The 27,838-nt window shown below is 45.9% G+C and overlaps 1 protein-coding gene across 3 annotated transcripts in view; it reads left to right on the forward strand.

Annotated features, from left to right (window-relative positions):
• Window positions 1-27,838, forward strand: part of LOC133361142 (neuronal PAS domain-containing protein 3-like) — a 200,816-nt gene that overhangs the window by 116,875 nt on the left and 56,103 nt on the right. For all 3 annotated transcript variants that reach the window (XM_061580014.1, XM_061580019.1, XM_061580028.1), the window contains exons 3-4: window positions 8,817-8,896; window positions 15,015-15,104. In XM_061580014.1, the coding sequence (XP_061435998.1) occupies window positions 8,817-8,896; window positions 15,015-15,104 (170 nt within the window). The remainder of the gene's footprint in view (window positions 1-8,816; window positions 8,897-15,014; window positions 15,105-27,838) is intronic.

Consider the following 27,838-nt stretch of genomic DNA (forward strand, 5'->3'; position numbering starts at 1 on the left):
TCAGCAGCAGACACCGTGATCATTCCACTGCTAGACGAAGCCCCCCCACCCCTCCAAGCCTCTTCCGTCTCTCACAGTCCTGCGGCATACCGACCCGCCTGGCCCAATGTTTGCGAGTCGATTCCGTCGCCAAATCTACGCAGCTGACCTCCTGCCCGACGCGGTTCACTATCTTGAGTAGCTTCACCAAACGGCATTATTCAGCGGGCGTGGCGAAGTAGGGCAACGTATCTTTTCCTCCGAGGGATCAAAGTGCAGGCAATCGATTTCTTTCTCACGTCCCTTGTTGTGAAATGGTCTCTGGAGAGCGCCCTCGAGAGGGTTTCTTGCCCTACCGATGTCCTGGAAGACTTTGGAGTGCCCACATTTTACACTACCACGCGCGACATACCGATCACCTGACGTATCCGTTTGTAGGGCAGTCTCTGACTTACGAACGGGACGAGTTTCTGTGCCCGTTTGTAAGTCGAACGGTTCGTAAGGTGGAACACAGTAATGCACTGTATTTAAATGCACATACGGTCAGTGTTATAATATGCGTTACGGTTCAACAAAAAAAGGGAACCATTGTTCAACTCACAAACAAGAATAAACTTTGTACATTTGATGAACCGAATAGTTCCGCGCTTCGGTTCGCAAGTAGGATGGTTAAACATCATCATCTCAATCTTGATTTTAAGCTTTCGTGACTGCAAGAATCCAGACTCTTTGGTTCTTTCGGTATAAATCACGTAGGTAGAAAAATAATAGTTCACGGCGTTTCGATCGCAACACGAGCAATCGTCATCAGGTGGGACAACCACAGCAAGAAAAAAAACTGCTGAAGTAGCCAAGATTGAGATGATGATGTTTAATCATCAGACTTGCAAACGTGAACTCGCACTTGCGAACCGGAGCGCGGAACTATTTGGTTCGTCAAATGTCCAAAGTTCATTCTTGTTTATGTATTTAAACAATGAAGTGGCCGTCTACTTCAGCAGTTTTTTTCTTGCTGTGGTTGTCCCACCTGATGACGATTGCTTGTGTTGCGATCGAAACGTCGTGATCTATCATCATCTCATGGAAGCTCGTCCGTAAGTGTGGATGTTCGTAAAGTCGGGCGTTCGTAAGTCGGGCACTTCCTGTACTACCGAGTGGACACGTGGTCACTGTTGAGTGGACACGTGACCACAGTCGAGTGGACACGTGGTCACTGTCGAGTGTGGACACGTGTTAATGGGATCTAAGAAACTTGCCCATCGTTTCAGCTGCCGTGCCAGGAGATGGAACCGGCGACCTCCAGATTGCGCGACACCGCACCAGCGCCCCCGATTCGTAGGTAGCTTATATGTTGATATAATGAAGGAATCAATAGAAGTTATATATTTTTTTAGTAGATAAAAAAAGCTGTTGAAAGGTTTGCGTTTATTTATGTGCGCTTTAAACAGCGCATATATGACTGTAAATTAAATAAATAAAACGTTAATGGAAGGCCTTCCCAAGGGACTGTTTTAAGACTTAAATTCATTGATATTGAATTTCGGTTCTCCACTCACATGGCTCCAAAACAAGATAGCGTGCATTTTAACTGATATTGATTCATGCTTGGTCAATACAGCACCTAGTTAACCATAAAGCTTAGGTCATTGCAAGAGTTTGGACCATGCCGTAAAAAAACAATTGCGGTCTTGCAAAAAATTGTAATGCTACAAAACCCTTTATCTATAAACTGGGCCAGGGCCAGTTCAGTGAAATATATGACATTAGCAAATATGTCTGATTCTCTGTGAAAGTGGCATCCCATTTTGCCATTCATTTATCTCTCTCTTTTGCTGAAATAAACAAAATTGGTTTAACCTGACATCCTTCATACTTTGGTAAGTACGCCATTTATTTATCTCACATGTGGCCCTGTGGGATGCGAAACCCAAGGTTGTATCACGCCCCTTCCCTTAATGCCAAACGCCACATTTACTGACATTGTTAGCAGGCAAGTTACACGTAATTTAAAACATTTCTGCATTTTATAACTCTTGACGCGAAGCCACCAGAAAAGAAGATAGAAACAAAAATTGTTCCGTTCAAATGCATCTCCTCCGCAAGCTTGCGTGCGCAGCATCGAGTTTGCACCGCATTTGACGGAAGAAAGGGCAGACTCGGAAACAGCAACACATACTCACAGCGTAATGGGCACCTTAGACAAGGTTTATCATTTTATTCTCTCTTTGCAGCGAGCAGCTGCTAGTATCGGGTGCAATGATTGCTAAGATTCCACCTTCCCCAGGGACGATGCATTATGGAGTAGATAGCAAAAACACCTCTTTAATATTATTGTAATTATTTTTATTTTGTCGCGACAGCGGCGCCTGGTACAACTATCTCCATGCTGAGCCCAAGGGCCTGGTCGTAAAGCTCCGTTATGAGCCAAAGCGGACAGATATCCCGAATTGTAGCCCCAGCGGTGTGGCTTCTCTTTGGACGAGCGCTGTTAAATAAATCAGCTGGCAAGGCCATAACTACGGTGGAGCAATGCTTCCTCACATGGGGGGCGGGGGCTGGTGGGCAGAGATTCGAGACAGACGAGGACAAGATCGTGTGCAGCAGGCTTCTCCGTGGACCCTGCTGGCCACGTCTGGTGAATAGTGCTCCTAATTTTGCAGCCGTATCGATTTTGAATGTCGAGGGGGGGGGGGGAGGGGGGTTCGCGTGGGGATTTGAGTCATCCGCCGCTCTTCGTGGTTATGTCTGCGAGTCTGTAACCTGTTATCGAGCTAAATCTAATAACGCATATTAACGTGTTCCTGGGATTCGAAAAAAAAATACTTTCTTAGGATTTGCAACGCCCATAAAAGGTAGAGAAAAAAAACCACAAGCGAACTTTGTGGAGCTGCACTAATTCGGCTGACGTCACAAATTTCGGCCGATCACCGGTTTCTGAAAGGGGTTAAATATTTTGGCTGACACGGGGGGGTTTTGATGGTCTGTGGGAGTTGTGGAAACCTACGAACTGGAAAATAAAAGAAGAAATGGCTGTACACTCCCCCTTTCACCATTCTTTCTTAAACTCACCCCGTTCGCCCAACTCTCTCAACTCAAACCAAATTTGGGGGCTTCCAAAACAGAAAAGGGCGTCAAAGCTTGTTCACCCAGATGGAAAATTGCTTTTCAGCTGTGGCTCGATCCGTTTAGCGCCTTACAAGATTTGGGCTTTCACAAGCAATCTCCATCGTGCTGGCTTTTGGATTATGATAGATCGTATTGTTGGGCCAGCTTGCCATTCTCAGCAAGCAAGATTGGGAAGAGTAAAATAAAAAATAAATAAAATTATATATAATGTTGCAGAGAGAACACTTGCTGCTGGTGATTATTTTCTTTTACTAGAAGCACTCTTTAAATAAAACCCTACCATGCTTAGGTGGCACTTTAAATGATAGACAACGTCTGTACCATGCGATAGCGACATGCAGCTACAGGAAGAAAAAAAATATTGTTTCATGTCCCACGAGAATATTTAAACGGCAGCACAGTGTTTTAAATAGTAGTTTGTACATTTTAAGGTGTTTTTTTTTTTATTCATTATTGAGCATTATACAATGCTCTCTGCCATTGCGGAGAACTAAAAGCCGGGAATAAATCACTTTTTAATTTTGCAAACGAGTGACCTATTGATTGATGGGCCTCACATTCACTCCGACAATTTGCAAATCCAATTTTTGTTTCAATTCCCCAGTCCATGGAGAGCAAGGTACTGGCCCGACAACGGCGTGGCAACATAGGGAGCTCTTCGGCAGCTGTTGATATGTCATCGTTTTACTTATTTTAAGTCTGTTTGCGCAGCTTTGTATGGTTAATAAGCGAAAGCCTTTCTTTTCTCTCTCTCTCTCTCCCTCTTCGTTAAGAGAGACTATGGATGCCCCCCGTGGTAACGAGGCTTGGCTCCCAGCCAGGTAATTAACTGTGCCGACCTGCGGACCATTTGTCACTTTCCCTTAGGTTTTAGAGTAATCCTTCTGAGGACAGATTTCCCTTAGTTACCAGAGGATTACATTCTGCAATGTCCCCTCTCACGGGCCAAAGCTGTCACCAAAAGGTGCAACGCTTCCGAGCATATTCATATTTATTAGCTGCACGATTGTGTTATGATGGCACGGAGCGCCAAATTCACTCTGAAATGGCGTGTCCAGGTGGGTGGGGATGGGGAAGATGTTTTGAATGGCTTATGATTTAATTCATTCCTAATTTCGTTTTCCCGTAATTGTTTCTCTACTCATACGCACGGCGAAATATTCGAAACAGATAACCGAAGCCCGGGGGGGCTTTTTTGCACGCGTCCATTTTGTGTCAGGGCACGTTGCATTTCGGTGAACGTCGGACCGATGCTTGCCTCGGCGATTTCCACCGTGCAAAACAAACGCAAATGAATGCGTGTTTACGCGTAAGCAGGCGTGTGCGCTTACAGCTCACGGAGAGCGGCTTGTTATTGTCAAAACGATGTCTATACCAAAGTATTCCCTCTGCGCTTTCTAAGGTTGTGATGTTAAAAATGATTGACCGGTGCGGTGTCATTTCTGTTAAGAGAGCACTCTATCAATATCAAAGTCCCGCAGGGTCATAATGCTTAATGGAGCATTGCCGCAGTGAATATTGCCATCAGGTGCATACCTTTATTTTGATAGAGTACTGTCCTTATCAACTTGATGAGGTCATTTGCCAGTTGTTAGGCATGTACTGTACTTTACAGCTTACAGCTCGCACAGAGTACGGTCGCTATAAGATGGTCTCTATAAGCTGCCAAACATTTTGAAATCATCATCAAAATCAGCCATGATCCATCCACTGTTCAACGATGGCCTCCCCAAGCCATCACCATCTCTCAGGGCCCCCGCGGTTTAACAAACCACACAGCGCCTGAGCCTAATTTCATCGCTCCATCTCCGCAAGCAGACGTCCTCCGCTTGTTAAGTATAGGGTTCCCTCGCTATTCGCGACGAGGAATACATTCCAGAGATGCTCGTGAATTGCACATTTCGCGGGTAATGATATTACCTTAATAATACACCAAGACTTATTATACACATGCAAATTATCTGATAACTTAATCTCATCACTTTCTCGCATGACATTCTTTCTCGTCACTCTATCTCATCGCTTTCTCTCTCTCTCTCTCGATGCAGTCGTGTAGAGTTCCAGTTGCGAATCGCGGATAGCCAAAATCGCGGATACCAAGTTCGTGAATAACGCGGGAATACTGCGCTGTATATGTTATTTTTGAAGCAAAAATACGAATTAAGTTGTATAAACGTTTCTGCCGTGATGTGATGTCGTCATCACAACAATACCATTTGGTCTGCAATTGTTTGTATTTCATTCCTTGTGTCATTTGCACACCTGGCATTGTGACTTTGTCCTTCTCATCGCAAAAACACATTTTTCGTTTTCCTATCGCGATTTTGCTTTGAGAGAAATTGTGAGCAAATAAATCAAAACGTCATACTAATAAGCTCATCACCCTCGTCATATCAAAATTGATTTAAAAATATATGCATATGATGCGGCACTTGCATTGTCATTCAGTGAATGAGACACAATTAAAAAAGCATCCAAAAGAGGACCGTAAAATAATACAAAGAATAATACACATTTATTTATTTTTGCTATGATACATTTAAAACCCAGTGCGCTTTCTATATGATGAGAACTTGTCTTCAACATGCCGTGATCATGAACTTCTATTGGTGTATCATTATTCTGCTATCTCTTTCAGAGAGTATTTAGGCACTGCGTAAGATCTGGTGTAAATGTACGGCTGGGAAGTGATGTGTACCTTCTGAAATGCAATGTTAATATTCCTGCTATCAGAATTTACTGCGAAGGAGATCTCTTACGTTAGCCTGGCTGCACGCAAAGTACTTTAAGTAAATAAATGAAAAGTTACTTCTCAAGAAAGCCATATCCTTCACTCTATTCGTATTGCATTCAGGTGGTAGACATCAATTTCAATGTAGAAATATCCGAGTTTTATTTTTAAAAATATATGAAGTCCAGTGTCATTTTGGTAAAACATATGGGCGCACATTTATCATTTCAACACCGATGTAGATGTAAGAACGCGCAGAACCGCACCTAACGCAGTTATTTTACGGATGTACTCCGTGAAATAACGAGGCGTACAGGGAAATATGGAACTGAAAAATAAGTGTCATCATCAGCCGTGGTTAATTCACTGCTGGGTGTAGGGCCACCTTAAGCCACCAAATCTCTCACAATCCTTGGATTCGATAATCAATGTAGCACCTGTGCACAAGCTGATTTCATCTCTACATCTACCCGGTAGATGTCCTCTTCCCAGCATTCCATTCCTTGGCTGCCACTCCGCTATTATTGTTGACTATCGGCCATCATCTCTTCATGGGACCCATCCTCCCTGAGCCCGCTTGATCTTTTTAAGCGATAGAATCATCTCTTGAACCTGTGATCTTCTCTAATGTTAGTGTTCCTCGTTCTGCTTCTCAGTACAATTCTAAACAAGCATATATCTGCGCTTCTCAGTGCAAGATTAATATTTTTGTTTAAAAAAATTGTCAGTGACCGTGTTTCTAAAGCAACATAGGAAAGTAAATTTTAATTGTGTAATTTAATCGGTAACAAATAAAAAAAAACAATAGTGAGTGACGCGGTGTGTTTAAGTGATTATATTATTAGTGATAGTCAAAGAAAGCGGCACAGTTGTTCTCTTCAGTGACACATCATCCAGCGGAAATTTCAATAACAAAAAAAAATCGGCATCAAACAATGCCCTTGGATTGGTCATTGGATATTCGCGTGTTCCCTTTGCGTACAGGTTCACTCCTGTGTGTGTGTGTGTGTGTTTCACGATAACGGACAGCATCAGCAGGGCTCCCTCGACAGACGGGATCTGCCATGAATGACGGATGGAAGTCAGAACCCAGACGGTCACATTTCCTCCAGCAGTTGGGGGTGCACCAAGCAGGCGGCTCTGATGGCGGAGGAGGCGACGGGGGGTGGGGGGTTGAATTTTTATTTACTTATTTATATATTATGATTATTACTGGGCCCCCCCTCCATCCTCGCTTTTTTTATAAATTTATTTCGCAGCAGGAGGTTGCGGGTGAGACTGCGCAGGGTAAGGCGGTAGATATTGCTGCACGGTCGCATCATTCGCTCGGCAGCTGGTGCGGTGCTCACGTGGTAGAGGGAGGAGGAGGAGGTGGTGGAGGTTGCTGGAGGTGATGGAGGTGTTTGGAGAGAACGAAATGCTCGTGGTGTGGGGGGCGGGGCAGGGGATGGTGGTGGGTTGTGGAGGGCATGAGCGCTTGGGTGTTGTAGTGATGGAGCAGTGGGTGGGGGGGGGGCCGCTCTGCTATAGGGACACCGATGTAAGGGTGGGTGGTGAATTTCGATGGAGGGGAGGGGGGGTAACCCAGGGGTCAGCTTAAGCGCTGATGTTGTTGTACAGCTCTTAGGCGGTTCCACGTGCGTATTCATTCGTGGACTTGGCCTCGTTTTCCTCCCGTGAACACGTGACCATCTAAACACACATTTAGCTCCGTGTTCGCTGATGTGGCGATGGGCTTGGTTGTTGTTGTTGTTGTTTGGGGGTTGGGTGAGGTTTGGTCCACGTGTTTATTTTTAACCGTGCACTCATTTATTAAGCAACGCTTCGGTTTAATTTTCAATGCGTGCATGTACATTGTTACAGTTCCCCGTGTACCCCATGATGGAGCTGTTTGCGCGGTTGTCAATGAATGGTGGTGATATCGTTGGGAAAGTTTGCACACCTTTTCGAAAATGTAGTTGTGACTTGAGTGCGCGTGCACGCGTGTGTGTGTGCGCGCGAGAGAGATGGGAAGATTCGTTATTTCGTTTGCGAAATTGGTGGTCATGAACACAACATTTGGACGAGCCCATCTAAATTTGCCAACGTTATTAAGCCTCGTCATTCACACTGAGTTGTTGCCGTGTGAAAGATTCGCATGCATGAATGTGTTATCCCAAACCCGGCGTGTTGTTGTTGTTGTTAAGAGCCATCCATAGCTATTGTTCATTAGTGGATTGCATATTCTTATTTACACTGGTGTACGTTGTGAAGTACAGTACAACGTCGCAAATTTTAACCGCTGAGGACTCAAGGGCCAGGCGGATATGTTGATAAGTTCAGAAATGTGAACCCATGTTAAAAATTACAGTTGCACCACTACGCACAAATACGTTACTGGACGTACAAAAAAAACGAGGGAAAATGCTCCGCTGAGCTTTCGGAACAAGCGGATGTACGCGCCACCAAGAACACAGAACCGTGCGCGAACGTCACATTTTCGTCCCTTTACAGAAAGTGACAGTTACACTGTTGCGCAAACGGCGCACTGTGTGTGGGCCCGGGTAGGTCGCGATTCGTGACGGCCGGACACGCGACGTTGCACTGCTTTGTATTCGCGTTTTGTTTTTTCCCCACGCCTCCGATTCCACAATACGCTTGTTCATTTGAATAGGCTACCTCTGCAGTTGCTCCGTATAAACCATTTCAGCGTACTCATGTATCATATATATATTTTTGGCAAGAATCCTCAAGGTAGCTTTTATTTCCCTTCGATAAGCCCTGCGATGAGGCATCTCTTTTTTGTGTGAATTTGAAGCCAGGTTGTATTTCCGCTGTTAAACCGAGATGGGGAACGATTGCAGAATTCGTTGCGAGAGCTTTGCTTGAATTTGCTTGTGAAACTACCGCCGCTGCACGTGGCAAAATGCTGTCATCAGTATTCCGGCACGGCGCTCGGCATGTTCTGTGTTGACTCTTATCTCCATTGATTTGTCCACAGCAATTGGCCAGAGGCCTCAAAGAGCCATCCCATCAGCGATAGAAGCCTTTGAGAAGCATCTGGGAAGTCAGATACTACAGGCAAGTCCCAAAACACCTGCGTCACATTTTTTCCTCCAGGGTTTGCGCGAACCGGGAACGGCGACGCGTTTGGCCGGCTGCAGCGCCGGGGAAATCGTCGCGACGCGGATTTCTAATCGATCACGTCGCTCGATCTGAGTGACCTCCTGACCCGGCTGACACCGCTGGCCTTATTAAACAGTCGCTGTTGTGAGCATTAAGGCGAGCGACGCACACAGCTTCATTGTGTCATCAACGCTTTGGTTTCGACACACAATTAAGATATGCAAGGTAAGATGGATATTAGCACACCTTGTGTAAGCACACCTTAGACCAAGCCACGGTGGCTCAGCGGTGGGATGAGGAGGCCTGCAACCGGCGGGAGCTCACTGGGTTCAAATCCTGGTTTGGGGATTGAATCGGCCTATCAAAAATTAAACGTAGTGGGGTTTATTTTTTCGTGCCAACTTTGGCGATGGGCTGTGAATATCATCTGGCTGCAGTTTGCCCACGGGTGACTGCCCACATTCTAACGGTCGAACCCAAGGGTCTCGATGGTGCCAGCTCAAGTGCTCCCTGACCCCTGAGTTACCCGGCCACCTCCTGTCATCAGTCTTTTTATTTGTAACAATGCAAGCCCGTTGCCATGCCCAAGGATGTCACAAAGCCTCTGTTCTTAATGAGAAAAAAAAAATGCATCACCCCCCCCCAGCCTCCCTCCCTCCCTTCTTTATCTTCACGTGCATCCCGTGACACTCCAGAGCGACATTTCATGCACGTACCTTCCGACGATGCACATTTGAAATGCTGTTCTCTCCGATTGCTTCAGGAGCTGTTTAGCAACGAATATAACTTGATAGAATGAAGAAGAAAAAACCGTGACACGTGTGCCTGGTAAGATGAAATCAAATCGACTCGGTCAACTGAAGCACATCAGAGTCAGGCACAGAAAGAAATTGAAAATCTCTAAATGCTCTGGCACATGCGGTCTTTATTGCATCCATATTTGTTTGTCTTAGATGTGAAACGGATGGCCACGGGAGCGTTGCCGTCTTTTGAGTTTATTTTGTTTGTTTTGTAAGTCGCCTGGTGAACATTCTATCACAGTGTTGTCTCTTTTGCTTTTTAATGCCCTGCCCACATGCCAGCTTTATTTATGTCACTATTTTCACCTGCAATTGTTTTGAAATGGCTTTCCATTTCTCCCTTTGTGGTCAAATCTCCCGCAAGGTTAGCAGGGCGGTATCTGTGAGCTGTCATACTTTTCTAAGCGGCTCCGTTCTGCGAGCCAGTTGAGGCCTGGTCCAAAGCTACCGTGCAGTTTATTGAGCACAGAAGACATCTCAGAATTTAATTTGCAGTGGGGAATTAATTAACAAAACAGCACAGATTGCATGTTTAAATCATTCTCGTAAAAAGCGTGCTCACGTGGAGAATATAATCCAGTATAAGGCAAAAGATTAGCGCTATTACTGAAAAACTTTGTAAGAATCGGAAGATATAGTTGTTGTGATGTGCAGTGAATTATAATAAATGTCTAAACAATGTATTTAGCCATACAGTAAGACAATAATTATGAAAGTGTTTAATTATTGAGGTTATTTTATTTTATATGGAAATATTTTAAGCCACTTTGGCAGCATTTCAGAATTATTATTTTTAAAGATTTAATTAATTAAACATCTTGGTATTCATCTGACCAGACGGTCACCCCTATAACATAAATAAAAGTATGCACAAAACAGACGAGAAATATTAAATTGTTTTGCAACAACAAACGTGGCTCTGAATTCAGGCGATTCCACGCGAAAAAACAAACCTTGCCGCTGGTCAATGCGGAATTTTCATTCAAGGCATGGCGAAAAACACCACAACCTGCGGAAGCTGCAGATAACAGGGATTCCGAAATAAATAAATAAAATTGAACGGGCCTCCCCTTTGCCAACACGTGTAGAGTGCGCCTACCCAAATCCCTGCAAGCAGAAGCGGCGGCGGTATCCCAGGTGCAGCGTGGCACTCATCCGTGCGTACGTGCATTGAGCCTGAACGAAAATATAACAAAAAAAATGAAATACAAACGCTTTGTACTTGAGGTGTGATCCTTAGCAGAGGCTGGTGGCCCAGATTAAGTATCCACCCTCATGCTTGGCTGCTGAGATTATAGTGCCCCTTGCTGCCATCGCCATAGCCCCCCTCCCTCCCTCCCCCTGACACCCCCCCCCCAAAAAAAAAAATATCACTCGCTCAATATCTCAGCGTTTTCTGCACCCACGCAGCAATTTCCTCGCCTAAACACTTCACTGCACCGCGCGATAGCTTTGTGTTGCCGATATACATCACGTCGCTTGAAACATATTATGTATTTAGGTTTTTCATGAAAAAAATAATGTTTTAATTGTAATTTGATGATTATCTATTTGAGAGTTTTTTTTCCTTCAAGTCGCGGCATCGTTCCGCTATTTTCTTGCCATTCGGAGTTAAGGAGGAGGAAAAAAATGGACACGCACAGTCGATGAGTTAAAAGACGGTGAAAAAAACTGTGTTTTTCTATAGAAGTGGGGAATATCAATATTGTTCCCAAACAGCATTTCAATGTAACATCATTATCTCTGATGGCATATACTAGTCATAAGGAAGCGGTGACATTCAGCAAATTATGAATGTCGGTTTGCGTGCGCCTCATTAAAAGCCACTCCATTTCCTTTGAGCATCGCGAGCTTATTGCAAGCTTTTGTGGTGAAGCTGGCTGATGCATTTTTCGCGACTTACTATTTTTATTGTCTTTATGATGAATCCAAACTGAATGGTGCACACATTTTCCCAGCGATATGCAAGTCCCCGCCTAATTGCTGCAGGCTGCTCGCCATGCGCATGCCTCGGTCCGGCGCTGCACCGAGGCGCTGCCCTGCAACCGCCGCGGTAGAAAGGAAGAGAGCGGAGCGCCATGGGGCAACGTGTTTACCTCGTGTGTGTGGGGGGGCATCCGCGGGGCTGCAGCCATTAGGCTCCGCGGGACACCCTTTTCACGCTGGGATTAGTCTGTCTCTGGAATCTTATTCAACCTCAAGTCACCTTCCAATCTTCGGCGCGAGCGCGTGTCGTTCGCGGCGCGGGAACACTTGTGATTAAGCGCACGGCGGCGGGTTGAAGTCACGACGAGCCGTACCACCGGCGCATTCACGGAGACAAAGCAAACACGTCAATAGTCCGACACCCTGAAAGTCAAAAGTGCGTGTTATTTGCGCCCTTTGTCATAAGCCGATGCAATTATAAAGCCATAATTGCATCACCATTTTTGTACCCCCGTGCAATTTGAAAGCAATCATAAAGTGCTCAATACTTTGTGTGCGGGCAGGGCATATGTGCTCGGAAGACCTGTTCCGTGTCTGATGGGCAGCTCAGTTTTCAAGATCAAGATGTCACCGTGGCCGAAGCCTCTGATGCCACCACACCTCGCCAGCACTTTCTACCTTCTGCCAAATTCCGCGTGTGGAATCTGGCAGCGTGGTTTAGATGCGCCTTGCTCTCACAGAGTACTCAATTTTACCCTTGATATATAACGGCCCTGGTTTTCTTTTGCACAACATAAACTGTTGTTCGTTACGAGCCACCTTTGGCAATTTATTTTTCTTGGCTTGTGTGCTTTGCGCTTGGTAGGGGGCAATTTGCGTTGGACAATGCAAATAAATTGGCTTCATTACCTACCGTTTTATATTCCTCGGCCATCTGGGAGATTAAATTATGGCGCACTCATCCGCCACGGGGCATGACGTTGCTTTCTGTTCCCTACGCTGCGTCGTGGCAAATAAACCTCGATGCGGAAAACCCAAAGACGGTCGCTTTAACCGAGCATCGGCGCAGCTCCGGCGTCGAGCGAGCGAGCGATTCCGGACAGGATGCCGCTAAACCGCCACAGCGCCGCCGTGCTCCTCGCCCGTTTTATCTCCCGCTCGGTTAACGCCGGCCACAATTCTAAGCCACTGGGTTTATGCCGCTAATCTCCCGCGGTGCCCGGCTAGACTTCTCCCCGTCGAAGCCGGTTATGAAAAGTGTGATAAGTTCTTATTTGGCTGTGAAGGCACGCATGCACTTCATGCATCTTCCTCGTTGAGTAAAATCACGCGTCGTCATTTGATCGTCAGCCTTGGTCAGTCCACTGCTTGATGAAGAATCCTCCCAAGCCGTTGCCATCACCTGCGACGGCTCGATTCAACGATCCAACCCAGCACCTGCGCATGATCTGATCTCGTCGTTCCGTCTCCTCGGTGGACGTGCCCTTGGACATCTTCGTCACCACTTTACATTTTAACACGTTGCAGCCCCTTTCTCGATGCACTGCTGGAAGAAAAAAGTCTCCCGGAGTCGTATTGTCTCGTGAGGGTCGTTTTGACCAAACCACGCCGGCCAGTGCGGGGTTTTGTGAAGTGGAGTGGGGTCCAGACTCGGCTCGCATATCACTCACCATCGATGTTAGCTGTCACTGAACATTGTAGCACAGTGGTGCAGCCGCTCCACAATTCTTAATTAATAAGCTTAACGAAGACCCACATTGCATGACGTGTTTAGTACGACGCGCGTTTCTCTTTTTTTTCCGTCTCGTTTCCGTCCGAGCCTACCAATAAATGGCAACGCGCTCTACGGCTTGAAAGTGGCAACTTGAAAATAGGCAGATAAAACATCGGCGTGGTTATTTACTGTAATGGCCGGTGCAAACAGACAGGAGCTAATACAAGTCATCTCCATCAGCACGGTACATCTTACAGCGGCGCAATAAATTTAAACTCTCAGCTCTTATCCTCACGACCTTGTTACTTCAATTGATGCTAATGCACATCGCAGCCGACATATTCATGGGGTGCCTGTAGGGGTACAACAGCCTGCCGTCCCCAACCTCCATTTAGCTTCCCGGCTTCTCTGTGTTGCTGGTGCCTGCCCCCCCCCCCCCCCCCACCCTCCTCTCCACCACCTCCATGCCTTTCTTGAAGCTCACATGAAGGCTTTCTTTGTGTTTGTCTACCCGCCACCCTTGCCCTCACGTCTAAATGGAAATGGTAAAAATGTAATGGTGTGTCCCTGTGTCCTGCAGCACAGCAGGTAGGCGAATGGGCAATTATCCCACCCTGCCAGGCCTACCCAATTACTTGCTGGAAATATGGGTTTGCCCACTCATTTGACGAACCCACATGTACGCGCAATAGTACGCTTTGTCAATCTACTGCTTGATGAACTATGACCCCGTCCGGTTGGGTGCATTCGATGTTACAGCAGAGTACAGCACTACAATGGATTGTGCTATGTTGCCCACTGCTGCCTACAGCATACTCCCTACCACAAGTAGTCATCGAATTGACTTGGGACAACATTTAACCCTCAATTGAGCACTCATTTAATCGTAAACTGAATTAGAAATCTAACCCGAACCCTAACTTGTAAAAGTCAACGTAAACTTCCAGATACAGAACAACGGCACGTATCCGACTGGCTGAGGAATGGGCCGATATGTGAATAGGTCGGATACGTGCCAACATTTCCATGCCACGACGGGTGACACCACCGCACACACGAAAGGTTCCTGGATAAAATTCAAGCGTGCGCGGTTTTTAAACCTTGGGAGCGCGCTTCACGGCACTCGAGAGTGAAGCGAATAGTGAGCAAATGTGCAGGGGATCAAGAGTGCGTCGATGACAAGTTACACCGCGGGTGTGGGCGGTTCATTGGTCGAGACGTGACAGTCGGAATGTTTGACATTGCACTGCTGTCCATAATAGAGGGGTTGTTTGGTCGGGTCAGATCGCGTAAATATGAATGTGTCGTTAAACCCACCACCACCCGACACAGCCAATTAGTAAGGTTTGTCACGTGAACAGAACGTGCCAAATTCGTTACCGACAGATTGTAGATGTTGTGGGTTTACTTTCCAATACACTGGTGTGCTAAATTAGTCACAAATTTGCATGTTTTGTTAACGTGGCGCTGTCGGGTGGTGACGGGTTTAACGACACATTTATATTCACGCGCTCGAACCCAACCAAACCCTCTCATGGATAATATTGGTCGCGGAAGCCCTACTTACTACGTGTTGAACTGATGTCAATGTTTTGATTTCAGCCCATTTGATCAGTGCCCCGTTTCGTTCTAGGCACTTGATGGATTTGTGTTGGTTCTCAACCAAGAAGGAAGATTCCTGTACATCTCAGAAACCGTCTCTATATACCTGGGCCTTTCGCAGGTAAGAGTAAACATTTACGTTATTTCACTTGCAGTGTACGTACGTGCCTCTGGCCGCGCGATATCAGAATTAACGGGTGTTTTCGTGCTGGACTTCCAAACGCAGAGGTCGCCGGTTCGATACCCCAACATGGGAGCTTAAACAATCGGCAAGATTTTTACAATCCCCCTCTTCAACCGACCCCCTCCCTCCCACAGCCCTCTGTTCACCCAGCAGTATTATTAATGGGTGCACCACCGCCTATCGGTAGGTCACGTGTGGTGGGGTACAGTGTAAAAGTGTGGACAAAACCCACCTCATCCAAGATTTCTGGCCAACGTGGAAGAGTAGGCCAACACAGCTTCTAGAGTGAGCTCTGTCGAGCTCCCTCTAGTGGAGGGCCCTTCTGCAACCAGTGGCTTGAGCAACACATTTCATGGTTGCACCTTTACCTTTGACCCATGAGATAAAAAAAAAATTGCAATGTACAGCCCTTTGCAGATCCATTACTTCCCGACAGGACACATCGGTCATGGGGGTTGTTTGACCATCATTTACCGGTGAGTGCGCTTTGGCGAAGCCCGAGGATTTGAGGACCGGTGCAGATATCATTCGCCACTGGTGAGAGCCGTGGCCGGCAATTGAACTCAGGCGGCAAGGTTTATATCAACGTGCACATGCCACTGTGTCTCCGCCTCTCCGCTGTGCACCCTTGTGTTAACATTAATAATACAGCACACGCACGGCAAACCGCGTGGCCTTAAACTCACCACGCTTACCGAATGAAATCAAAGATTATTGTCTCTCAGACACACTGCGAGTAAAATCACAGCCTCAGCCGAGCAAATAAAAAGATATAAATCAGCTTCCCTCGGTGTCAAAGGGCTGTTGTCTGTCAAGGAATGAGCGTACATCACTCCATGAATAAACATCAAGCCGCAGCTTGCTCTGGTTTCGAAATGTTTCAGATGGCGAAGCCCACGTCTGGAGAGTTTGATTCATACCGACGCGCGGTTACCCAGCATCGTCGCTATTGAGCCCGGTGCTGCCCGAGTAAATCACTTCAACAAAGGGCCCTTGCAGTCACCTTCATGCATTTAGAGTTTCCAATGAAATTTTATTTTAATTACTCTTGCGTGTGTGCGTGCGTGCTCCGCTGTGATAAATTAGGCTAATTTCTTTTTGTTTCGATTTTAGTACCGTATTGCGTTGTTTTATTTGCAGCAAAAAAAAATGATGTAATTTATTACAAAGGAGAGGGGAAATTGGTGAATGGAAATTGGTGGAAATAAAATGTGTTCATTATAAGCCTTAAATTATTTCTGGAAGATGACAGTGATGATGGTGATGATGATTGTGTGCGTTCGTCAGGAACGCTGTGGTTTAATAGACACTACACTGAACTCCAAATCCTATTTCTGATCATAGTTTTTAAGCGACTCCATCTAACACAGCATATGTTTATCCAATGGTGTAAAATGTATTGGCTGCAGTTTGTCAATGAGCAACCGCCCCCCCCCCCCCCCCCCGTGTCACCCGAAACGTCCCTGATCCCCACTGGATCTTTGAAGCTTAGGAGGGTCGTGTTCGAATAGTGCATAGGATCGGGAAGTACATGTGCTTGCCTGGTGTTGTAGGCTACGAAGTACCAGGGGGTAGCAGTGCAGCAATCGGTGCTGTGATGTTATCTTCATCCTCTGGTATGCAAGAGGTCGGGGTTTCCATCACGACCTTGACGCCTGCTGTATATTTGGAGTTTGCATGCTCTCCCCCTGATCACGTGGATTTTTTTCTCCGGGTCCTCCGAGTTTTTCCCTCCACAGTTGGAAACATGCATTGAGATTATTTATATTATTTTGCCGCTGTAAGTGTCCAAATGATGGGCCACTTTGTTGAGCTATCATTTGTGGCCAGATCACTTCTGAAAAATAAATGAATGCCTCCGTGGGCTTGGCCTGGTAGGACGGGGATGGTTTAGTTGTAGTTTTTGGCGTCAGGGTGATTTGGTTACGTTTCTTGTACTTTGCACTCCTGTAGTGTTGTTGTAACTGATTGTTGTTGTAACGTTCCCGACTGGATATCTGTGAAAAAGAGCTTGATAGCTTATCGGATTTTTCCAATCTAAATAAATATTCTGATTCTGATTCTGGATTGAACCTATTTGAGCAGAGCTTCGAGAGTTATCCCCACATGTCCCAATGCAGCAAGAGCCCTCCTATAAAAGAGTTTCCCGACTCAAGTGTATAATTCCTTGGTAAATAAAAGTCATAATTTAACTGGATATATCCATTGCTTGATAAAAGCAACTTCCATTGCTACGTCGGTAACAGGGGATGTTTAACAATACTTCACCACGCTGGGTATCAAATCGGCACTGATGTTAGCCGTGGCTAGATATCAAATTCAGGTCACTCGGGTTCATGGCAAAGTTCACGTGCTCATGTTATCACATCCACCGATAGACCTGGTAGATTGCACGAGTGTTTGTATGCGAGAAAAAAACCTTAAACCATCGCGTCCGTATTCATGCGCTGTGTAACAAAGCTGAATAGACAATTCCTGCACGTTGCAGCCACGTGTTCTCCAAAAGGCTGAGCGGTGTTTAGGCTTCAGAGTATGTAGCTAATGGCGAAGAACACAATAAGTCAGGACCTTGCGTTTCTTTGTAATAGGACACGTGGAGCTAAGTGAACATGATTAATTGCCTGTTGACACAAGGAATGTGGGACGCAATGGCTTACACTTGTAGGCAGTTCTATAGCAATGTTAACATTTTGTAGGTGACCCGTTTTTTTTTCAGTTTCCCCCCCCCACCCCATGACCAGGGCTGCGTTATTATTCTCCAACTTTCACGTTGAGACGGGCGGGCAGAGCAGGGGGGTGGTGGGGGCGGACAACGACAAACAGTGGCACGTTTGCACTTTGCTGACCTTCGCTCGCCACACGATCACAGAAGCGGCTTCGTGGCCGCTCCCTGACACCACGAGACACTCTCGCCTCACGCGGCGTCAAATACAGAGCATCTCTGGACAGTGCAATACAGAGTCGTGGCAGGCCAATACATAATAACTGGGAGGTGGAGGCATAGGCAGTAATGACACGGTGCTGTCAAAGACAAAGAGCCCCCTTTATAGCCTGCAACAGATTGTTTGGGCAAGGGCTGTTAGCGAGCACCTATGAAGGCCCGAACGGCAAACGAGGTGGTGGGTGGCCAGCACCACGCCCGGCCGCCTTTGTCTCCACAGTAGCGATGTTTACGCATCGCACCAAGTAACTGATTTGAGGCTGAGTCCACCTACGGGAGGCCGAGGAGCTGTTTACTTAATGGTCACTGGTGTTGGCCGTGAGCGGGAATCGAACCCGGCTCGCCAGGGTTTGTAGCGCAAATCGCTAACCATTGGGTCACCGCTCCCCACACACACGTAAATACGCATGATGAAGGAATAAATAAACAACCCACCAGATTGAAGAGAGGTTGATGAAAAAAATCGATCATGAGCTACAGAATTGAGATTGCAATTACGGAAGGAATTAATGCAGAATAAATAACAGATATTCTAAATCTGAGGGGATTAATGTCGAATGTATAACTGGTAATCTAAATCTGTGGGAAATGTTTACATCTGAAGGTGAAGTCTCAAGATATAAATTGTTGGTCTTGAATTCCTAATTTGCCCCAATGTCTGCGTTATTTGAAATTTTAACACGGGTGACGTAAAAAAATATAAAGGTTGTATATTTCCACAGTAAATCAACCGTTTGATCTGTGAAGTGGAGTACCAAGCAATATAATGCAGTATTGGAAAAGCATTTTAAAATACTTATAATATAATAGGTGGCATCATATATACTGTAAGTTACTACCGCAAGTCATACAACGATTATATTGTGCCACAAAAATAGCGTAATGTATTCTTCTCTCCTCTTTCATTTCTATTTTAAATATGCATCTAAACATTTACAGCTTGGGAGTGGGGCTGCGAATGAACAAATACGGGAGACTCGTGCACGAGCTCATTATTCTTATATTATTTCTAATCGAAACGTTGCCTGGAAGGCAAATACGTGTTGCAGGATCACTTATTTTGGCATCTGAAAAGGGTGGAGTGGTCTTGACGTGATCTGTCAGCAAGCCCTTGTATATAAGGACATATGAGATGCATGTTTGTGTGCATTATTGACAGCCTGGCACATGCTCTCTCCCGTTCTGAGCCCGAGTCTCTCCCCACCGTACATTGCAGCCAGACGCTCCCCGTCCACTTGACTTTGTACATCTCGCGAATGTGCATCTTAAAGTCCGTTTCGACTTTGCCTTGTTTTATACTTAATACTCACACGCATATATATATTTGAAACCAACAGAATACGGTTCTTCCCAATTTTCTCCATGGGAGGAAGAGGCATGATGTGAAGGGATTTCCATGCCTGTAACGCCCGGTGAAAGGCAAGCCCATCAACGTCACATCAATGATCACGCCTGGGAATATGACGACCAGACCAGTTGCTTCCAGTCTGTCATTGCCAGGCCCATTTTTACACATCCAGGCAGTGACCGTTTATGTGTGTTGAACTTCTTTCGCACCGTACGTAACCAACCACGCTCATCGAAAGGTGCGGGGAAAGGAAAACAAGCTCGACACACAAAGCAGCTGTAAAGAAATTAGTTTTCAGTCTAAAATTAGTTTCCCCAACGAATGTCCCCTGTACACGTGACTGCTGGCTGTGCTGAAGTCTACACAAGGCAAAGCTGCAGCCACTGCTGGCAGGATGACCTCCGCTAGACAGGCATTTTGGCCGACTTTTCACACTGACCAGGCGTTTTGGAAGAGGTTGGAGTAGCCACACTTTACCCCACCACACGTGTCCTGCTCGTCGACCAACAGTAGGGTGACCCCATGCATATTGCAGGTGGAACGGAGATGGGAGGGATTTAGAAAAAGTGCCCATCGTGTTGATTCCGATATACAGAGATAGAGTTGCCTCACAGGGGGAGATATTTACACGATATTTTACACATTGTACGATTACTTTGGCTTCGTAGTTGCGCTCGGCCAAGTTAAGCATCGTGAGTAGAACAGATGTGTTCAGTTCTGGGTTGAATCCCGACTCGCATTTGTTGACACTCTTTGGGTATATTTGAAATTGTCGGAGACGCAATTATTGGGTGCGTATATTAAAATTCTGAGGTTGATTTAGCAAATTATATCCTTTGAATGCAAGACTGTTACTCCCATCAGCAGGCCGTTTGTAAGCACCATGCAATTGCTTTGTTTTGCTATTAAAAATTGCTTCCTTTTTGCATTAAAATCCACTTCACGTTGACACGAATGTTACAAATATCCAAAATGCCTCCGCATAAAGACACTCATTGCCATGAATTATTCAGATATAATTTGGAAGAGTTTTACATTAAAATAACTAGATTTATCGTTCGAAAACTTTCACACATGCATGAGAGTAATTTATTCATTCAAATGTGGAGGTGATGTATGACAGCTTTGCCCCAATGATGGGTTACCGACAGCTTTTGATAAACTTTCATAAGATGGCAGAGGCAATGCTCAAACCTCTGCCATTGTAGTTTTTTTATTTCCCTTTGCTATCGAATGCAAACTAAAAAACTAAACTTTTTTTTTATTTTACCAGCAGAAGCGACCTGCCCACAAATGACAGCTCAACAAAGTGGCTCATCAATGTGGGAATTTATAGCAATAACCAAATAATCTTTGGTTCTTTCGGTAAAGTCACGTAGGTAGAAAAAGTAATAGATCACGACGTTTCGATCGCAACACAGGTAATCGTCGTCAGGTGGGACAACCACAGCAAGAAAAAACTGCTGATGTGTGAACCCCAGCTGTGGACCGCTAGTCCAGCGGTGCTCGCCATGCCAAGCCATCATGAGCCGTCCAGCTTATAGGAATAATAGTAGTAGTAAGGCAGATGCTTAATACATGCATTTTCTCCAACTTGTTTATCCTGGCTAAAACAATGACACATTTGCCACTTTAGTGGGTGACGTGTTATTGTTGTTGTTGTTATTTTAAAAGTAAGCTGTTTGCAGGTATTTGATGCTGTGAGATTTTGATTTCAGTTTTGTATTGAATAATGATGCTGGTAAAATGCATGAATTTGCTGATTATTCCCGTATTCGATTGCAACCAGAAAACACACTTTTTAGTTTTCCATGTGTTTTTTTTTACATATAAAAATAAGTTCAACTAAATGCATTCCTAGAACAAAATAAAGCGGACGTAGTCATTTTATAAATTCAGCATCATTTTCATCTCCAATCACATCCCTTAGTTGGAGCTATATTATCAGAATCAGAATCGGAATCTTTACGTATACGGGGGGAATCCGATGAGCTACAGTATAAAGCTCGTTTTTTTTTACAGATGTCCAGTATTTCCACAGATGTCCACTAATGAGCCTTGATCCGTCCACTGCTTGATGGAGACATCACAAAGTTGTCGCCATCATTCATGGTCGCACGACGGAGCTATCCATCGGGCCGCCGCACGCGAGCTGATTTTATCGTTCCATCTCTGCAGTTGACGCGCTCTCAGATGCATTATCTCCTTTGGCTGCCACTCTGTCATTGCAGCAATCCCACTCAAGTTTCTGAATCGTCGATATGACGCCACGAACTTACATTTGCTACATATCGGTAATGTGAGAGCACGGACGACTTCCATGCAAGTGGTAAAGTGGTCCCACGGCCTATTCTTCTCTACTATCCACGTGCTGTTCATTTTACTCGTCAACAAAATACCTTGCAAGCATAGTATGACAGCAAGAGGCGGCAGGAGAAGTTCGGTACAGGTGCGAGTAAGTTATGTGTTCTGGCTTAATATGGACATAAAGGGGAAAGTGAAAGGAGGGAAACGAACAGTGAGTTGATTAATAATGTTGTTGTTGTTGTTGAGGGGGGTGAATTAGAATTAGAAGGGACGGTGGAGGGGTTATGCCCCCATTTTGTCGCCCTCAGGGAGTGAAACCGTGCAACTGCAATTAGCCGTTCGAACACAGTCCATTCATAACGTGAGACCTGGTATTTTAGAGATGTAAAAAGCTCAGCATAAAACCGTACAAAACCATAATTACATGCTCCACGCAGAATGTGCCGTGCTCCATCATGTCAGGCAAGGCTGATACCTCTTCCTGTGTGCGAGAGGCTGTGGGGGTGGTGGGGAGGAGGGTTGTTCCAAAAAATGTTTGTACACAAATGTAGCAGCCGTGTGATTGATGACTCTTTAGGCCGCTCGTTGCAATAATGCCGCCGATCAAATCGCCCGCGATGTGCCCAATCTCTGCATTCTTCACAAAGCCCAGCGGGTTTGAGCCTGCGTGGCGCTTGGATGGGTCACCGGCGTGCACACCGGCTCGTCGTCTAGGTCAGGGGTCCCCAACCCCCGGGCCACGGACAGCTACCGGTCCGTGGCCTGTTAGGAACCGGGCCGCACAGCAGCAGGAGGTGAAAGCGGTGAGTCCGCGCGTGGAACCCGCCCCCATTATGTTATTATTTACCACTTCAGTCCGCGCCTTTTTCCCACGCTGCGAACTTGTCTCAGTCACAGTGTTGGTCAGCCCACAAGCTCTAACCCCTCAAGCTAACCCCTAGTAGCCAAAATGAGTAAAAAACAAACGTTGCTGGAGAGCTTCTTTGAAAAGGGGGAAAGACCCAATGATCAAACTCCCCACCCGCCACGAAACCGGTCCCTGGTGCCAAAAAGGTTGGGGACCGCTGGTCTAGGTGGCTGTGGCGCTCTTGCTGCGTGGATGTGAACAGGGGGAAGGGCAGCGGCGTCATAGGTCTACTTCCCATGCCCTCACCTCGCCACACTGACCAGCGTGGCGAGATGTGCTGGAGCTGCCTCCAACGACCACGTTGTGGGGAGGCCCTCATCCAGCAGTGGATTGAATGAAGGGCTGTGCGTGTAAAACACATGCAATACTCTCTCTCTCTGTGTTCTTTTCCATTTCATCTTGGCACACTCTGGCTAATAACCTGGGTCTGTGAACCCGGAGACCTCAGTTAATTTGCTGGCCATGGCTAACACGGCGAGGTGAGTGCTATCTGAACTGGTCTTGGAGCAACCAATCCTCTCTGACCTTCACCGATCCTCAATGACCACATGATCGACATCAGTGGATTGACAGAGGGTTGTAAATGATTGCTATTATCTTTAAACACAAGACTGTACTTCACTTAGAGCAGGCCTGAAGAAATAAGGAGAGTACACCTAATATGCAAATCAAAGCTTAACATTTCAGTGGTTTCTGTGTATCACGACCATTGCTGCATGGTATAATTGTCAACATTTTCATACGAGTAGGCTGTTTCATTTCATTAATTTATTTCGCTCAAAATATAAAACATTTCATATGAAGCAGGTCCAACCAGATGCAAGAACTGAAAGAAATATCAACAAGCAAAGGGTGTGTGCTCACAAACAGCAGGGATGCACGACTCCCATCATACCTCACATGACATAAAAAAACTATCAACTAAACTCTTTTTTTATTTCATCAGTTAAGGCCTCATTGAGCCATATGGCTCTTTTTCGAAAGAACGCCACAAATGATAGCTCAACGAAGTGGCTTATCACGTGGAAATGTATTAGCGGCCAATTTATCTAAAGCGTGTTGATTCTAAACGCGACGGGAAAACCGGATGACCCGGAGAAAAATCCACGTGACCACGAAGAGAACATGCCAACTCCGTATATACAGCCGTCAGGGTCAGGATCGGACCCACAAACTCCTGCATAGCAGGCGAGGTAGTTAACATCTCACCACCTGCGGCATGTTTTGGCTTGGCCCAGCAGTAACACATTGGCCGCTTGCTGCAGACATTTACGGTTCGAATCCAGCAGCCGTCCTCCTTACTAATATCACAGCCGTACTAAATATAATCTTATAACACTGCGGCTGTACTAACCCTAACATTCTAATACCACGGCTGTACTGACCATAACATCCGCACCTTCCACTTCTCAGTGACTGTTACAGAGCCTATTTTTTCATTCGAAGAAATTGGCCATTGTTTGCGGGTGGTGTCATGGTGTAAATTTGACAAATTTTAAAAAGTACAGTAAGATACTCACAAAAAAATTTCTTAATTGGGAAACACGTAATGATAATAATTCAAATTTATGATGCGCATTCCATCCTAGGATGCCAATGCTCAAATCGTCAAAGCCCTGCGACAAAAAACTTAGAAGGACCCTCCTGGAAAACCTGAGACTCAGTGAGTCTTTCCTGGGTAAACAGCTGTAAGAACAACAAGAACAACAATAATACTCGCACCATGACCACCGAATTTTCGTGTGCAATGCTCTCAAGATCACGAGCGCACGTGTGCCGCCTGCTCTTTGTATTTGCTTCAAGCTTGCACACATTGTCCTGTTGCGATGGGGTTTCCCCCGTCATTGATGGAGAGTGTCCGGACCTGGCTAAAGGAAGCCACGAGTTCCTGATGCCGATGAGCATCGGTCAAAGCCCTCTGCAATTTCGATGATTCTGCACCAGACCATTTATCCCCGATGAGGCGGGCTGCATCTATTTATCTTGGGTTTTTTCGTTGTGGTATCGCTCAATCGACGTTGCAATTTATAAATTCAGCCATCCATCTATTCATCCGTCCATCCATTAATTTGCTGGGACATGTTAATACAGAGTAGCTGCATAACTATGAGCGCATATTATCCTTGAGCGGTGCATTGTTTTATTTGGAGAATAAAGCCACCCTTTAAATTTTTCATAGACTATTGGTCAACTGATCCATGAGTCTGCCACAGTCATGAGAGATTTTTTTTTGCGTGTTCGTGAAGGTTGCAAAGATGCCCAAGAGCTCGGTATAATAACAGTGGGAGAGCTATATGTGTTAATCCACTGATGGATGGAGACATCCCCACACCGTGCCGGCCATGGTGGTTGTTTGACCATACTTCATCATGCTGGTTCAGTGCGCGATGGTGAAGCGATAATCACTCGCCAGGGATGTTCGCCGCAGCTGGAAATGTAATTGTTGTCACTGGGTTTATAGAGCGGTGCACTAACCAGAGTGCGTCATCTGTTAATAAGGAATACAACAAATATATATAGACAGTTAGAATTGTGTCGTTAAAAATGTTAACAACATATTTCTTATGAACTCAATGTGCCTCTTTTTTAACTAAAAGTTTGAGAGATATTGAAAATAACATGAAGACTGTCACACCCAAGATGTTCAGAAACTCTCACACAGCAGCACACTCCTTCGTGTTAGGAAGCAGCCCACTGAAGCGGATCTCATAGAGCTACCTCAGAGATTCTCTCTCTCACTTAGTGGCCGCTCCCTCTCTCTCACAATGGAGGACAGCACTTTCCCACCCGCCATGCCACAGAGAGTAATTCAAGATTTGAAGCTTTCTGGGCTGCAAGGATTCATAGTCTTAGTTCTTTCGGTAAAGTCATGTAGGTAAAAAATGAAATTAAAATTAATGAAAATAAAATTAAAATAAAAATCACGACGTTTCGGAGGCAACACAAGTCTCTGTCATCAAGTGGGACCGTCACAGCCAGATTTGCTGCATCACGTCACAGCCAGATTTGCTGCATCAAGTGATGCAGCAAATCTGGCTGTAACGGTCCCACCTGATGACGGAGACTTGTGTTGCCTCTGAAACGTCGTGATTTTTATTTTTATTTTATTTTTATTAATTTTAATTTCATTTTTTACCTACGTGACTTTACCGAAAGAACTAAGAGTACAGAGAGTAATGTTCAAAACCGCGACAGTCAAGCCAATATTTTTAATTAAGTGCACAGCCGACTTCAGAGTGATGTTCAGGGCCATCAACTTCAGAACACAGTTTCATCACAGGGTGTCTCCCTGGATTCAACCGCAGCATGATGTCAGTTGTGCCAGCGCCCTGACCTCTATGCCACTCGTCCGCCCCCCACAGTAACTACAAAAAAAAACCTTGAAGGTTATCCTTAGTCTACGCGAGTAATCACTCGCTCGCTCTATCGCGTCTGAAGGTTGTCACTTTACGCGAATCATTGCTGACTGATCAGCAATGAAATAAAATGAGGATATCGACTCAAGGTACCGCTGCCCGCTGCCCGTTCCAGCACGTGACCAGCGGCCGTGAGGTGCATGGGCACATTCCGAAAAATCCGTGACGGGACGCAACGCCTTTCTTTGCGGCGGCTGCTATCTGTCGCAGCAGATGCAGATTCGGTGGAGGTTGTTTGTTTAAGCTCAGGCATCTGTGACAGGCGGAAACTGAATTTGCCAGGCGGGCTAATGCAACTAATTATGGAGCCGCGTGCGTCTCATCAGAAATTCTTGGCATGTAACGGCACCCGTAATCGGCAAGCATAGGACCAGCGCACACATTTTTTTTCTCTCTTAAACTTTAATTAGATTTCTCTAGCACGACTTTTCGTGGCAAAGAGCGAACTAGAGATAACATCTCTCGTATAGAAAGCCATCGCCTGCCAGGAAAGAATAAAATAACTACTTCGCAACTAAAATTAGAACTGTATCGACGCAGCTAGCTCGACTGTGTGTCCGACGAACATTGCGCACGGGAACTGGAGGATTTGAAATGCACTCAAGGGCTGGATGGGGCACATTTGTTTTATTTAGGACGCATTGCAAAGTCCGTGCAATTTGTTAAATGTTCTCATTTGTGTTTATTTGCGTGTTGTCAATGTCCACTGAGTGCTCGTGTAAAAACGCTGAGTTGTTTAATGGGTCCGTGGCCACAGCAGTGACCGGGATATATGTGTGCGTGGCAGTGGAAAGTCACAGATCGCTTGCCGCCTTCATCTGATTAACGGACTCGGTTACAGCACAACCAAATCGCCATCAACCATCAACACGCACCGATCTCGTCGATTCTTGGAAGCAAAGCTGCGTTGAGCCTGGCTTGTACTCGGATGGGTGGCCACCTATGCCGAGCTTGCAAGGTATTGTCGGCGTGGAGATGAGCATTGACCCAGGAGGTGGCAGTGCTGAGTGTCACCCTCACTTTGTGCGCGTGCTGGGTTTTCTACGGCATCTCCGGTGTCCTTCCATATGAAGCCAAAATCTCAGCATTGGAGCGAGTCCCAAATACAAATTTAAGACCCCCTCCATCTCCCCCTCACTTCCGAGAAAATAATCTCGAGATATAATGTGACTGGAGTTCGATTCTCTGCTCAAGCTGGTATCGCTGGCACCAAATCGGTTTTGGGCCGACCTTGATGTTCGCTTCCCAAACAGCACGTGCCAACCACAAGTCTGTGCTACATGGCCATATACGGAAGGGGAGGGTGATGGGTTGCATCTGGGTGCTGAAAAGGAGAGCGTGGGTTCGATCCCAACCCTGACGCCTGCTGTATATTTTGGAGTTTGCATCTCTCTCTCCCCGTGGTCGCGTGGATTTTTCTCCGGGTCCTCCGGTTTCCCCTCCAAATTTAGAATCAGCATGCATTGAGAGTGTTTGGCTGCTATAAATGTCCACGTGGTAAGCCACTTCGTTGAGATATAATTTGTGGCCAGGTCGCTTCTGAAATAGAGCTGTATAGTTCAGTGGGCCTTACTTGGTAAAAATACAAATGTATAGTTTATATATTTTTTTAATCTTTTCCTTGTCTCTGTATCATCCATTTAAGTGCAAACGTCACAGTTTTCAGTGGATCGGCATACGCAAGGAGCAGGCGCGCGTGCGTGCTCGCGCGTGCGTGTGCGTGCATGTGTGTGCGTGCGTGTGTGTGTGCGT

The sequence above is a fragment of the Lethenteron reissneri genome, chromosome 8, assembly GCF_015708825.2.
Source record: "Lethenteron reissneri isolate LAM-NWPU_2019-01 chromosome 8, ASM1570882v1, whole genome shotgun sequence".
NCBI lineage: Eukaryota > Metazoa > Chordata > Hyperoartia > Petromyzontiformes > Petromyzontidae > Lethenteron > Lethenteron reissneri.